General features: G+C 41.5%; 1 protein-coding gene across 2 annotated transcripts in view; it reads right to left on the bottom strand.

Moving 5' to 3' along the window:
• Positions 1–16,483, bottom strand: part of SGCD (sarcoglycan delta) — an 852,328-nt gene that overhangs the window by 220,030 nt on the left and 615,815 nt on the right. For both annotated transcript variants that reach the window (XM_029218575.1, XM_029218577.1), the window contains one exon: positions 222–323. In XM_029218575.1, coding sequence (XP_029074408.1) covers positions 222–323 — 102 coding nt within the window. The remainder of the gene's footprint in view (positions 1–221; positions 324–16,483) is intronic.

The raw sequence follows: 16,483 nt of genomic DNA, 5'->3' as shown, positions 1-16,483 counted from the left end.
TTATATTTGGCAGGGATGGAAAGAGGCTCAGAGAGGTCATCTCATTTGCTACAGTACCACAGTGGTGATTACACTCAAGATTTCATAGTCCAAAGCATCTCACTTACCTGCATTGCCACCCCTGCCCCCAACCTTCTGTACTCAGCCAACAGCAAGATAATTTCCCCCAGATTTAGATTCCAGAGAAAGAACAATTCCTTCTTCTTGCAACAGAAACTTACTGGTCGGGACTGGATTTCTTTGGCGTAAAGAGGTTGCAAGAATTCGGAGTCTCCTTCTAGCTTTAGACCTTTTTCTGTGATTCTCAGGTTTCCCATTCCATCCTGAAAGAGAGGCACAGAGATAACATGGAAAATTCGATTAGCCCAAATTTCAAAATACCTTAGGTTTTCAAAAATTGAAACAAAATTATTGCCTTCTTTTTTTCTTTTTTGAGAAGGCAGAATGAGGGGGCTCCAAATGAAGACATGATATACTAGGAGGCATTTTTCAGTGTGATTATGAATATTATCCTCTTTGTTCACTTATTCTGAGAAAATCTATTCCAAGCAATCTTGGAAAACTGAGCAAATTCTCCAAAGAAGCAAAATGTAAGTAATGCCCTCTAGTCATTCACTAGCACAGATGAAGGAGGCCCTTTTGACTAGGGAGTGGCGAGAGACTGGAGGCAGGAGATGAGTGGGGAAAAGAGAAAAAGATGATCTCCCAGGTTAAAGTAAAAGATCTGATTTCTGAAACTATGCAGAAATGACAAACTGGCAGTCTGTTGGTCTAATTCAACCTTTGGACATGGTGTCTTTGGCTCACAAAATATTTAAGGAGCCAAATTATTTAATAATATTTTTATTAATATTTTATTATGCAAATGTTAAAATACATACCAAAGGATATGAAAATAGAAAGAATAGCAACACCTAAGTAGTTGTCATTCATCTTTAACAATTATCAATTTATGGCTACTCTTATTTACTATAGCTACTACACCCACCTCCTTTGGTTAAATATAACCATAATGCCATTACCACACCAAAAAAAAATAAATAGTTAATAAATATTATCAAATACCCAGTGTCAATGTTCGAATCTCAATAGTTTTCTCTTTATATCTGCTTGTTTGAATCAAGTTCCCTATTGCAACTGGTTGATACGTAAAATACTAGGTCATCTCCTTAAATCTCCTCAGTCAGTCAATTTCTCTCTCACACATCCACACACATAAACATGCTTTATTTGATAAATAAAACATCATTTTTCCAATAGCACTTCCCACAGTTTAGATTTGCTGAACATTCCCATAATTTCATGTCACGTGTTCTCTGTCCCCTGTATTTTGTGTAAGCCAACAGATCAAGAAGCTTGATAAGATTCAGGCTCAGTTTTCTAGAAAGAATACATCCTAGAATGGAATATATTAGTTTTCTATTGCTACCATCACAAATAACCACAAACTCAACAGCTTAAGAAAGCATAAGTTTATTATCTGTATGTTAGAAGTCAGACCCAGGGCTCAAAGGGGGAAAATCAAGGTGCCAGTGGGGCTGCTACACTCCTTTTAGGAGGCTCTAAGGCAGAACCTATTTCTTGACATTTTCTGGCTTCTAGAGGCTGCCCACATTCCTGGGCTTGTGGCGCCTTCTCAAGGCAGCAATGGTCGGTTGAATCTTTCTCACATCCAGTCACTCTGACAACGAACCATCTGCCTCCCTCTTTCACTTTTAAGGACCCTTAAATTTCACTGGGAACACCAAGATAATCTCTCTATTTTAAGATCACCTGATTAGCAACCATTATCCCATCATAACCTTAATTTCCCTTTGCCAAGTAATGTAACATATTCACGGGTTCTGAGATGAGAACATTGATGTTTTTGGAGTAGGGGGCATTTTTCTGCCTACCACATGCTCGATCAGGATGCACTGAACATCTTTTGCTGTGATGTCATCAGCCACTGGTTATCTCTGCCTAGAGGATCTGTTATTTCACTAGAGGTTTCAAACTGGTGATAAAATAATTATTTCTTCTTTATTAGCTGGGATATTCTATCGAGAAAAATTGCATGTCATCAACTATATGTTTACCCTAAACTATAGTTTATATAGGAATTTGATAGATGCTTGATTTTTCCTCCTTTATTAATAAAGGGTCTTTGGGTCTTTGTTGCTGTGAGTGGGATTTCTCTAGTTGCCTTGAGCGGGGGCTACTCTTTGTTGTGTTGCGCGGGCTTCTCATCGCTGTGGCTTCTCTTGTTGTGGAGCACGGGCTCTAGGTGCGTGGGCTTCGGTAGTTGTGGCTCGCGGGCTCTAGAGTGCAGGCTCAGTAGTTGTGGCGCTTGGGCTTAGTTACTCTGTGGCATGTGTGATCTTTCCAGACCAGGGCTTGAACCCAAGTCCCCTGCATTGGCAGGCAGATTCTTAACCACTGTGCCACCAGGGAAGCCCTTTTTTTTGTTGTTGTTGTTGTTGGGGGCATGGGATAACGCTTTATCAGAGGAAGTAAAGTGCAGGCAGCAACTCGGGCACTTGGTCTGGACGTAGACCAAGTTGAAGACTTGGTCTTCAACATATTGAACTGGTTACCTAATATTCTCCAAAGATAACCTATGAGGTTTTTATTTTTAAAAATATCATTATGAACATTTTGATTTGTTCATTCCAGTGCAGTTTTTATTCCTATTGAAGTTCTAACTGCTCTATTCCTGCTCAGTGGGGGCCTCTTCAAGTCCTTTTATTATGACCCAGTAGTCTTTAACAGCCCTCTTGCTTCTGGCATGACAAGATGTTCCAGGGTTATCTTACACATGTCCTGCCCCAGGCCTGGAACTAGCCATTTCTTATAAGAACTTGGGTTCATTGTAGTGGGAAATGGTACTTAGAGACCACAAGCTGAGAGCTTTGGGTGCTCCTTGCTACTGGATTGGCCCTTGTTTATGTGAACAGAGCTAGAAAATAAATTGTATATATGTTTTAAATGCAATACACCATAAGTTCACATGAAATTTCAATTCAAACTCAGGCCTTGAAGGTTTTCATTTAGCCTCATGGATCTTAGTGTTATTACCTTTATTCCATACCAAAAAATCCCTGTTTTTTTTTTTTTTTTTGTATAGGGGCCTCTCACTGTTGTGGCCTCTCCCGTTGCGGAGCACAGGCTCCGGACGCGCAGGCTCAGTGGCCACGGCTCACGGGCCCAGCCGCTCCGCGGTATGTGGGATCTTCCCGGACCGGGGCACGAACCCGTGTCCCCTGCATCGGCAGGCGGACTCTCAACCACTGCGCCACCAGGGAAGCCCCCTCCCTGTTTTTAATAACACCAATATGACTACTCATTTGATTTAACCCACAAGACACAAAGAGCAGTGTCAGAAAAACCAATGCCACTACCATACTAACAGTACGATTAAGAAAAACAATTTAAAATTTGTCTTTAAAAAAAAAAAATCTTGAGTATGTACTATTAGGAAGGTATAGTCAAATGGCTGAGTTTTAAACTCATTTGAAATAATTCTGTTCTGAATGGTCATGCCACCAACCTCATGTCCAGTTAGGTTCAATTGTTTCAACCGCCCCCTCCCCCCCACTTCAGTGTTTCATGACTCCTTTTTTAAAGTCTTACGTTTTGTTATAAGTTTGCAAACTATTTAGATGGAACCAAAGTCAAATCTATAAAACAAGATATATTCAACTAAGTCTAGATTCTGTCCTTGTTTCCCCATGTTTTTTAAAAAATTAATTAATTTATTTTTGGGGTCTTCATTGCTGTGTGCGGGCTTTCTCTAGTTGTGGCGAGCGGGGGCTACTCTTCGTTGCGGTGTGTGCGCTTCTCATCGTGGTGGCTTCTCTTGTTGCAGAGCACGGGCTCTAGGCATGTGGGCTTCAGTGGTTGTGGTGCACAGGCTCAGTAGTTGTGGCTTGCGGGCTCTAGAGCGCAGGCTCAGTAGTTGTGGCGCACGGGCTTAGTTGCTCCGTGGCATGTGGGATCTTCCTTGACCAGGGCTCGAACCTGGGTCCCCTGCACTGGCAGGAGGATTCTTAACCACTGCGCCACCAGGGAAGTCCCATCCCCATGTTTTTTCTTCTCCAAATAAGGGTGTGTGTGTGTGTGTGTGTGTGTGTGTGTGTGTGTGTGTGTGCGCGCGCGCGGGCATGCGTATCTGTATCAGTAAGGGTTCTCCAGAGAAACAGAGCTAATAATATGTCTGTGTGTTTATGTATGTATGTATGTACACACACATGCATGCACACACATTTATTCATTCATTTTACGGAAGTGGCTTAGGAAATTAGGGAGGCTAACAAATCCCCAGATCTGCAGTCAGCAAGCTGGGGACTCAGTTTAATTAAATGAATCATATATTATATATATGTGTGTGTATATATATATGATTTAAAATATATATAAAGCAATATAAAATATAATAAATATATAAAATACATTTAAAAATTTATTCCTACATTTTCCCCAAAACATTTGAAACTGAAAAGATCTGAATGAAAAATCCAGGCTTTCAGCATCTCATGACAACTGAAAGCCACGGCCAGTCTGAGCCTGCCTTCTCACATGGCCGCCACTGGCTGGAGGTAAGTAGCACCCTGAACCATATGCTCTCCAGCTCACCACAGTTTTCACCCAGCCTATTTCACTAAGCTACATTTTCTCAGACTCCTGAAGCTTCTCACTTGAGTCTATCATGTCTTCTCTCCAGCACTGCCATGTGCTCTGTACCTCAATACATTCAGTACAGACACAACATGGCTGGGGCGGGGGAGGGGCTTTGAATGACCAAGTGGAGAATGAGCATTTTCCTCCATTTTTCCTTTATAACAGCACTTCAGCCTATGGATGAGAACAGAACTTTCCAGTCAATATTGTTGTTTCATGGATAGCAGGCCATCTATATATTTCTATTTTTGTTACTTCTGGGGACATTTCTGCCAAGAGAGCCCTAAACTGGGCATTTAAACCTCGTGTGAGGGGCAGTATGCTGGAGGGCATGTCCATATCACACTAGCAGCAGGTAGTACCCACAACAGTGGGAAAAATATTCACCCAGCACCCCCCCACACACAAAGGCTATATCAATTATTATGTTTTGGGTTATTCTTGATGATTTCCATTAGTTGGACCAGCAGATCTTTTCACAGAAATGTAACAGAGAAGAACAAACTTGACTCCATATTGAATCTATTCCTTTAGCTCTAACCCTTGTGCTCTGTTGCCTGTGCTTAGTCCTGCTGGCTCTGCACCTTTGTAAAAGAATGTTGCCTATAGCCTGAAATATATGGGATAGCTCATTCTCAAGGCTCTGATCTCTAAAGCTGTAACACTTTTCCATTCATATAAAGATAAAAAGTTGCAGAACAGAAAATAACAAGTGTCTTGATAGAGGTGTATAGGGACATTGTGACCAGACCCACATGGACAGCTGCAAGAACAAAGGATTCCTGCATCAAAAAGTTTGCAACAAGCAGCCACACTCCTTTCTCTTTTAGTATAAAATAAGCTTGCATTTTAACTCAGGTAAGAGGGTTCTTTGGGACGCTAGTCCACCATCTTTGACTGGCTTTCCAAATAAAGTCACTATTTCTTGCCCCAACAACTCTTCTCTCAATTTCTTGGCCTGTCGTGTGGTGGCAGTACAAGCTTGAACTCCGTAACAGAAACACATCCTACTTACATCTATAACTAAACTAAACTGGTTTATTTTTTGTGATGTGTGTTCATCAAACAAACAAGAACCCCTAAATATTTTTAAATAAAAGATTATATTTGGGGTAACTAGCAACCTGATTTCAAATAAATCTCCTTCCCCTCTTACAGTACACACATGAATCCCCTATTCTTAGTATTTATTGATGACTTACTATGTGCTGATTACATACTATACTCTGTGCTTTTCATGCTTTCATCTCATTTTCTTTACTGTTACTGAAAGTACAATGCTACTTCTTGAATTTAATCATAAGGAAATAATCATATAAACGTGGAAGTATCTGCCTATAGAGTTGTTCATCACCGTGTCATTTTATAAAATAAAAAAACATGAAAACTTAGGAACTAAAAGTTTCATGTAGAAAGGGTAAATATGCTATAATGGAATATGATATAGCTTTTGCAGAGGAACATTTAAGAACATAGGTGAATACTGATAATCCATTATTAAGTGAAAAAAACAACTGACAAATGAATATATATGTATATGTCATGGCACTCTTACATAACTATATACACATATTCATATACATACTCACATACAATCATACACGCACTTAACAGGAAAAATTCTAAAGGAAATTTCCTAGGAGAAAAATTCTACAAAAACATAATCTTAAATGTTAAGGTTAACTATTTTTGCATGCCTAAAATATGAGTGCTTTTTATTTTCTTCTTTTTGCTTTATCTGCACTTTATAATTTTCTATAATCACCTTTTATATTTTAAAAAGTTATAAAACATTTTCACTGATTTATTTTAAAAATCAACCTTTATCAAAAATCTAAACTATGTCATATACTAAATGCTATACTTATATTATCTCATGTCATCTCCTCAATGATCCTATGAGATACTCATTATTTTCCTTATTTTACACATGAGAAAATTTACTGGTAAGTAACTCAATTATACAGCTAGTTAATGACAGAATCAGGAATTTAAACCCAACACTTTCTAATTCAGACTATATACTCTTACTCATTATTCTAACCCAATCTAATGTATGCAAAAATAATATATTTAAGCTATCTGCTGGATTTCTTAATGCCACTTTGATTTTCACTTATTTGGTCAGTGTGCTCAGCGATTACAGAGAGGGTGATCTCTAACCCCAAGGCTAACGCCATCCATTCTTATGGTCAAACACCTTTGTTCCACCTTCCCAGAGTCTAAAGGCTTTTTATTACAACCCAACTGCCTCCCATGCCCAGGACCATGAGCAGAATGAATCACCTGCTATTTCTGGAAAGCCGACTGTGTGCATAAGTACGTGCTGTGAGCCATGGGGAGGGAGAAAGAGGGACGGTCCCTCCAGCCCGTCCTCTGAGCTGTTTGTAACACAGGCGGCAGATAGCCAAAGAATAGTCAAGGCGATACAAGCAGCAACATTTGAGAAATGCTCATCTAATCCAACAGTCAATTAACTCCTTTGTAATAGTAATTTAACCTTTGCTTCAAAACCATTTTTTGTAAGAAACTCACTACCAATTTGCCAAATGCCTTTCATTTCTTCCATTTATAGACTCTTCCCACTCTTGTGCCTCATCACTTCATTTTTCCACTTTCCGTCCCAGCCCCTAGGTCTGCCCAAGGTATGTGGTGGGAAAGGTCTTTCAAATAGTGTCAATTATTATGATTAGCCTCTATTTCCAAAATATAATATAATGCAGACTAGAGTAGTCAACTAAATATGTTCTCACATTAGAATCTCTTTTATAGCTCTGGGACAATCACACTGGATTGTATTCACATTGAAACAGCTTGAGAACAGCCTTATTTGAAACCATTCCACCTTTAAGTGCATAAGAAGCTGTGGGTATTATTAAGATAGTAGTTTTAGGTCAGTTTTGAAACTTCCCTCCCAGTAAGATGCAGAAGAGGCATTTAGAAGATTCACAGTCATTCCCAAGATAATTAGAAAGAAATAGACCATTTTTTTCTCTTCAAATGGTAAAACTTTACTCTTCAAGGCAAGCATGAAGATTCTAGCAGCTGGCTAGCTGGCTTGACTGAGCCAGCACTGTTCAGCCAATGGTCCCAAAGTCTACAAAGTACACTTGGGACAGAAGTGGGAAACCAGGGACCCACTGTCATTCCAGTGAGGGCAGGATCTCTGCTGTCCTGTATAGTGCCTACCCCCAGCCCAGCACACAGGAGTTTTCACATACATACAAGGAGCAAATCCCATTATTTTGCAAGGCCAAAGTTAGAGGGATCCCCTGTAAGGTCTTCTGGGGGAGACAGGGCCTGGGGGCAGAGGCAGAGGTGGGTGGAATCTAGGGAATTCCACACTCTGGGCTGGTCCAAGGATGATGGCATTTGCTCTTTATTCTTTATCTGGGCCAGACTGTCTGGTTAGTTGTTTCAAATGGCCAGTTTTCTGCAAGATGAGTCTAGAATAAATAGAGATTTCAGAGTGGCAGGATGATAGACTGAAATATTAATTTGTTTCTTTCTTCATATCTCTCAGGCCGGACCCCAGCCCCTTCCATCACCATTTCAAATAGGTTTTCGGGCTTTGTGGCTTGGAGAGTTTGAGAGCAAAGAAGCAGAAGCAGTCTGAAAGCCATGAGGTTTCTTATCTTTTGTAAAAGGTAACTCTCATTAAATGGACTGTGCCAGGCATGTAGGGCAGGAAGTCAAGAAGAAGAGGAGCTATATTTCAATTGGGGATGCACAAGAGACCTGTGGTTACCATGAGTTCTAGACACTACTGCCCTGCCGGTGTCCCTAGGAGGGGTTAGGACCGCAGAGGGAAATGGCTGCAGGGCTCCAGCCTCTCCAAATTTTTCCTTTTCCAGGAGTGGCAGAGAGATCCCTTTTCTAGACCTAAAGGGACCACAGGTCTCCCAGCCATTGCCAATGAAAGACAGTGACTACCGCTCCCAAGGGCCTTCCCATTAGTGCTGGGCAAAACACTGAGGCGTCCAAAAAATCCTGAGTGCTGTGGGATGCCCTGCTGGCCCTTGTGGGATAAGGCTGAGAATATTATGCTCATTTAAAGAAAGTGTTATTTCTTCCTCCTCTCATTTTCCTGCTGCATCAGCATGGAACAGGTTTTTAATTCCATCAGCATATTTTCAATCTTGAAGTAATGCCAGGTTCTATTTTAGTAAGCAGGTCTCAACATGAGCTCTTGCTGGAGCAGTTTCAACGGAAGGCATTACTTGGTTTTGATCAGAGTGAAACAATTGTATCTATACACAGACTGCTTTAGCAGGTAAGCTTCAGAAGGGATGGGATTTTTGTTGGCTATACTCTCAGCTCCTACGACATTGCTTGGCTCATAGTACGTGCTCAGCAAATACTTGTGAAGCGTTAGAATGTCTTCATTCCAAATAAAGCTGCATTTTGAAAGGGGTACCTGTGGGAATTACAAAGATGTTAAAACCTAGATCCAGCCCTTGAGCGGATTCCAAAATATTACAGCAAGTGTTCTCAACCAGGGTGATATAGTCCCCCACGGGTGAAAACTGGTGATTGGGGGAGGGTGAAAAAAAATCGTACTCTTTTTGTGTATAAAGCACAAGTATGCTTCTGTATAGAGTACATACACAGCATATTTGTAGAATTAAAATTTCATGGCAGGGGTGTGGAACAATTAGGGGAAAAATGTTCTAAAAATGCTCTCAGGGGAAGGGGTGGCAATAATGAAAAAAAAAAGTTGAGAAATATTCCATCAGAATGTTATAGATTTTGAGACTGCTCCAACTTTTCTATATTAAAGGTCTTTAATCTATAAATAGGCACCTCCGCCATTCCCATATTGAACCATTGTCTCTGTAGCTCCTCAGCATGGTAGCAGCACAGGTAAAGAGCAACCTCCTTAATGTAATATTTAACACCTTCTTCACCTGGCACCTGCCACTTCTCCAGCCTCGTTTCTTGTCAGTCTCCCTTCACTCTGTCACAAAGCAGGCTAGCAGTTTCCCCAAATTCTTTCCCATTTTGAGTCTTCACAAATGTCCCTCCCTTGGCCAGCAATGCTCTTCCCAACTTTTCTGGCCCTTTCTCCAGTCCTTTGGTTCTGGTCAGATGTCTTTTATGGGTCTGGGGTCCTCCTCTGAGGTGCCCTCACACTTTACGAGCACCTCTGTCATAGCATTTATCACATGGCAGTACAACGATCCATTGACATCTGTGTCCTTCCTCTCGACTTCAAATTCCTTGAGATGAGGGATAGTGCATCACTTATTATTCAACCTTGCGGGCCAAGTACACTAACTATAACTAAGTGTCTGAGTGTAAGAGCAAAAAAGCAACAAGCTAGAAAGTGTAACTTAATGCAAATTAAAAACAATAATAAAGCTACCATTTCCATAAGCACTAGGCAGAGCACTTGACTGACACATCCATGAATCCTCATGATAACTCTAAAGGGTAGGCACTGGTAGCCCCATTCCACAGTTGAGAAAATTGCTGTTCGGACACCCCGATGGTCTAACTGCAAAACTTAAGTCCTTCACTACCACACTCCATGCTGCACAGTTAAGCTACAACTGTTTGCCCAGCCCTGTGTTAAATGTGAAGTGACAAGGAATGAAGATAGAATCCCTGCCTTCTAGGAGCTTCTCATCTAAAGGACAAAACATGAGTAACACACACAGTGGCAAGGATGTGGAGATACAGGAACTCTCATATAGCACTACTGGGAACACAGCGTGGTGCAGGCACTTTGAGAAAGGGTTTGTTGAAAAGTTAAACACAGAGTTACCATATGACTCAGAAACTCCACTCTTAGCTATCTGCTCAAGATAAATAAAAACCTATGCTCACACAAAGACTTGAATATAAGTGTCCGTTATAGCAACTTTCTTAATAGCCAAAAAGCAGAAACAACCCAGATGCCCACCAACTGATGAATATATAAAATATTCTGTATCTGTGCAATGGAATACTATTTAGCAATAAAAACGAAACAAAATGATCCATGCTGCAACACAGATAAACCTCAAAAAACATTATGCTAAGTGAACGAAGCCAGACACAAAAAGCCACTATTGTATGAGTCTGCTTGTATATAATGTCCAGTGAGGCAAATTGATAGAGGTAGAAAGTAGATTAGTGGTAGTCTTGGATTAGGAGTGAGGAGTGACTGTAAAAAGGCCTAAGGAATTTTACTGAGATGACAGAACTGCTCAAAAGTTGGAATGTGGTGATAGTGGCCAAACCAGTAAATCTACCAAAAATCAGTGAAATCACACTTACAAGTGTGAATCTTAAAGTGTGTAAATTTAACCTTAACAAGTTTGTTTTTTTTTAAAAAAAAGAGTAATAGACATGCAGTAATGTTCCCAGAAAAGAGAAATCCAGTTCAGGAGACATGACATTACGTGCTTTGGAATTCCTGAAATCAGTAAAGACGATGGGTTCAGAGATGTGTGCTGGGGGAAGAGGTAGCAGGTTTGAGAGGGACCTGGTAAGAGACAACTCTATTATTTGTCCATACCTGGTGTGGAGTGGTAAGAGGAGGATGCTGGCAAGCGTTCTGTTCCCATCAAGGACCACGCCTGGGGAAGGAGGAGTAGTGTGAAGGAAGACAGAGCTGCGTTAGACCCAGGAAGTCTTTTGTGATCAAGTCAACTACACTGAGGGATAGTCTAGGAAGGTAACTACTCATCTTTTCCAGGGAGCATTAAAAATCGGGCCATCATCAGAGCTGGGTGACAATACAACAGTAAGGACCAGATGAGCCCTCAGTGTCTGGGTCACAGCTTCTGATCCTTCGTGTCAGTTGTTGTATAATCTCAACTTTATTCATATGTTCATCCTTTTACCACTGATGTCAACTTATATAGTTTTTCTTTCTTCTTCTTATTACTTCCCAGTTATCACAAAGCTAAAGCTCAAAGATTGGTTAGAATAGAGCGCGCACGTGTGTGTGTGTGTGTGAGTGTTTGTCTGTGGGTGTGAGAAACGGGGGGGGATATAAGACACACGTATCTTGTCAGATTGCTTTGCTCCCTCAGTGGGTGAGAATTGTGATTTCTCACTTATGTTTTATAACATCTCATAAAGTTGCTTTTAATGATTTATAGATCCAAGGCCATGGTATCTGAAGCATTCTCTATTTCCTGGATGCCAGTAGTAATATATGGATAGGCATTCTTTGCTCTATAATTTTCCTGGGGATGAGTCAGTTGGCCCAAGAGGGGGAATTCCTCCCCCACACATACACACAGGGAATAAGCCTAATTCTCTTTATTTCTAAATGATTTTATTCCTACTTGTCCTTTAAGGCATATCTCTCAGTTTCTTTGAGAAGTCTTGCTTGCTATTCCTCAATCCTTTAGAAACTACCTTTCCTCAGTAACTGGAACACACAGATACATACACACAGCATTATGGTATACTGGCTAAGAATATGAATTCTAGAATCAGATTGCATATTTAGAATTCTGGCTTGACCACTTAATTTGCTGGTACCCTTTCTAAGTCTCAGTCTCCTTATATGAACACTTAGAAGATAACTGTACCTTCTAAATAGAGGATTAAATCAGACAATTCCTGCGTATCCATCAAAAGAGGTTAGGTTATACCATGGTAACAACAACAAAATCCCAGTGGCTTCAAATTATAAAGATTTCTTTCTCATTCAAGCTACATGTCCACAGAAGTTTAATGGTGAAGTCAATGAGGGATATAGGCTGACAGAGCAGCCACCGCTTTGAACATTCTGCTGCTCTCTATGTCTTCGGGCACATGTATGGCTATATTTCCCAACACGCTTATGAGGGGTTTGGCCACGAGATACGCTGTAGCTTGTGAAATGTGGGCATAAGTCAATTCGGAGCAGATGCCGTAAGAGCCAGGGCATGCTCCACCATGCTCTCTTATTATTATTTTTTTTCTCTCTCTCTAGATTGCAAGCTTCTAGCAGCAGGAATACTACCTTAGCTGTCTTATGATCCCAATTACCTGTCATAATCCCTGACACAAAGTAGGTAGACAGTAAATTTTGACTGACTAGATAAAAACTCTTCTGTCAGCTGTCAAGAACTGCAAGTAAGATTACAAATGAAGTCAAGTCTGGCTGAAAAGTCAATAAGCCCTGGGTAGCACTCACCCAGGTTAGTACTGTGCTTGCTGGCCATCTAGGAAAACAGCGAGATCAACATGGGGATTGCTGTGTACCTGGAGACATGGGTTAAAGATTATCCTTAAAGAATGTTTACAAGGAAATGTAAGCACATTCCATGGAATCGTGAGAAGAGCACAGCACTTGGGCTTAGCCTTGACCCTTCCACTAGTCCTCAGTGCAGACTTGGATAAGCCTAGCCGTTCTGCATCTGTTTCCTCCCACTTCATGATGGGTAGATGGACAGTATGATCATTAAGGTCTTGTCCACTTTAAAAAGCCTTATTCTGTGATGCACAGGAAGGGGATGCTCTCTGGACAACAAATCACAGCTGTCACTGGGAACCAGTGCCCGCAACCCAGAGAGGCTGCAATTAGCGTGTCTTGTGTGACTTGCAGTTTTGCTAAAGACATTCTTGCAAAAACTCTTACAAATCGCTCCAAATGTACACCCAGATTTGGGGAGGATTTAGGCATAAAAACCAATGCCAGCACACTGTTCTGAAACAGAAACTGGTAAGGAACCTTTAAAAAGAGACATCGTCAGAGAATTTATCAATTGACGGGAAGAAAATGAGAGATGGATAATCAAGTACCAGTTGCTACATCCCCTGTCCCAGGTGAAAAATGTGAGCTTATGAAGCCTGAGCTACTGTTGATAAAGGAGGGGACTCATATATCTTAAGCAGACACATAAAGGAAAATAAGTGAAATATGACTAGACCTACGTCAAGCATTCAGATTAAATGCCTACCGCGGCAATCCCTGCTGCTCGGTGAGAACTCCCCGCCAGTAAAGCCTGATTAAGACACTGGCCTGAGCGATATTAAAAACACAGGCTGTGGGCTTCCCTGGTGGCGCCGTGGTTGAGAGTCCGCCTGCCGATGCAGGGGACGCGGGTTCGTGCCCCGGTGCGGGAGGATCCCACATGCCGCGGAGCGGCTGCGCCCGTGAGCCATGGCCGCTGAGCCTGCGCGTCCGGAGCCTGTGCTCCGCAACGGGAGAGGACACAACAGTGAGAGGCCCGTGTACCGCACAAACAAAAGCAAAAACAAAATCCACATGCTGTGAAAATCCCTTCCATAATAGATCCTTTCACCAGGGTATACACCCTGAGGGAGCTACCTGTACTGCCTTCCCTCTATTTTCATTAGGACAAGTTGTCAGTTGTACACGACGGTGTCTTTTATGAGACTTCAAGTTATAGCTTCAAAGGGTCCAGTGCCTTTTTGATACTTGTGAGAAAGCTTTCGAGGGATAAGTTCAGAAACGGGAAGGCTAATACGTGCTGTCCCGGCACTAGAGCTGTGTTACCTATCAATTTGGCCCTTCTGTTCAAGCTTTGATGTCCGAATCAGCCTTCCAAAGGATGGCAGCGGATGTATCCCTAGTCTTCCAGATATGTGGCCAGTTTCCACAATTACCCTTTACTTTAAACTAAGGAGAAGCAGCAGTCATCCAGGGGTGGTGTCTCTGGCTACTTCCCTTGCGTGCACCCCTAAGGCCTAATATTCTTCCCACGTTTCATGTACGTGTTCTCAAAACAGTGGAACAACTGAGTACAGCACAGGGAATCGCTGAACGCTCAGAGAATCCTGTCTGCTCAGTCAACAAAGGCTGCACTTTTTTTTTTTACTCAGAGGACTACACAAGCCAGAGCTATGAAGTACTGTGAAGAGGAAAGAGGCAGCACAAGAGAGTAGAGGGTGAGGAGGGAGGGGAATGCAAATTTTCGATAGGAGGTCCAAGAAGATGTCTCTGAGAAGAAACCCAAATGAAGTGAGGGAGCCAGCCATGGGAAGATCTGAGGATAGAGAGAATGAGACTGGCAATTTGAGGAACACCAAGAAAGCCACTATGACTATGGTGGAGTCATACTTACCTCTACATAAGATGGAGAGAAGTAGGAACTGAATCCACACAGGTTGGAAGGGACCAGATCTTGCAGAAGATGCTACTAAGGAGTCTGGATACTTATTCTTTATCTGATCAGTGCCAAAGGATGTATTAAGGAAGGAATGTTTGGGAACTTATATTTTAATTTAGATAAATTCCAACAAGACATCCACGAAAGGACTAGACACAACTTTGATGAATTCGCTACCTCAAATTAATTTCAAACTTTTTCTTAAAAAAGAACTTGCTGATAATAGATTCTGTGATTTTTATACAACTTAAATCATTTTTTTTCTTGGAATGTACTCCCCAGTTTCTTTGCCTAGACAAATTCAGAGATCACAGTGATAAAGACCATGAGTTTTAGAATCAGAAAGACCCACTGTTGAGTTCAGGTCCCATCACTTATTAGTCAACAGACCTTCCCTGAACTTTTTACATCTGTATAATAAGGATCACGTTATCCCTCCTTAAGGACTGTGTGTGTGTATTTGATATGCTTAATCACAGAGCCTGGAACACTGTAAATACTCAACACCACCCTATACTGAACCATGCATCACCCAATCCCTTGGCTCCCACATCCATCCCCTCCTTCCTTCCTTTTCCTGACTGCCTTCTCTGATTTCCTATGGCAGCCACACTCTTCAACACACAATTTCACTTACTTGATTTGGTATGTTTGGAGAGGCTTGGGTAAGAGGAGGAGAAAGAGGGTCAATAATGGAGCTGCCAGTGTCAAGAGGATGGAGAATGAAGGAGATAAGGCGCAGTTATGAAGAAGCTAAAGGAGTCTGCCACTAAATTTGTCTCATACAGTTCCTAGTACAAAGTGAAGGATTAGAGCTCACCCAACATCTTAAAGCTAGTAATCCAGGAGGAAAGGAAAGGAGGAAGGATGTTTTAGGGTTTGCCAAAACTGAGTCTGCCTTCCTCTCTGGTCAAGAAAGTACTTTAATAATTTCAACTGCAAAGAATTAAATCATCAAATATTAAGGGGCTGAAGCAGGTTAAAGGGATTTTATTTACCTGTTATTCCCTTTTAATTACCATGCCAGTATTACTCATACCCCCATCCATCCCTTAAGAAGGGTATCTTGAATAGTCCGAGCAGTTTCAGAGACCCAGAATTGGGGTAATTCTCTGGGCAAGAAGAGCAGAGAGCAGAACAGATTAAAAACCCATTGCAAACCCCATCACAACCATTTTTTAAACCTTATTTGGGATAGTAGTTGTGATGGTTAATTTTATGTGTCACCTTGACTGGGCAACGGGGTGACCAGATATGTGGTCAAACACTATTCTGGGTGTGTATGTGAGAGTGTTTCTGGATGAGATTAACATTTGAATAGGTAGACCTAGTAAAGCAGATTTCCCTCCCTAACGTGGGCAGCCCCCCTCCGATCAGTTGAAGGCCTGAATAGCACAAAAGAGCCGACCATTTCTCTAGTAAGTGGGAATTTTTCCACATTTAAACTGAAGCATGGCTCTTCTTAGATCCGGAGCCTTCTGGCCTTCGGACTGGAAGCACATTATTGGTGCTCCTGTGTTTCCAGCTTGCCAATTGCAGACCTTGAGACAGGTCAGCCTCCATAATCATATGAGCCAATTCCTTATTATCAATCTCGTTATACATACCTATGTTCACACATCCTATTGGTCCTGTTTCTCAGGAGAATCTTGGCTAATACAATAATAGAGAAGTGTATTCCCAAATTCAGTTTATAGAAAGAGAAGTGTATCAAAAAAGCAAGTGAGGGGCTTCCCTGGTAGCACAGTGGTTGAAAGTCCACCTGC

This window comes from Monodon monoceros, unplaced genomic scaffold (assembly GCF_005190385.1).
Source record: "Monodon monoceros isolate NGI ecotype Baffin Bay Population unplaced genomic scaffold, NGI_Narwhal_1 Super_Scaffold_12, whole genome shotgun sequence".
Taxonomy (NCBI): Eukaryota; Metazoa; Chordata; class Mammalia; order Artiodactyla; family Monodontidae; genus Monodon; species Monodon monoceros.
This window is presented reverse-complemented; position numbering and strand designations above follow the sequence as displayed.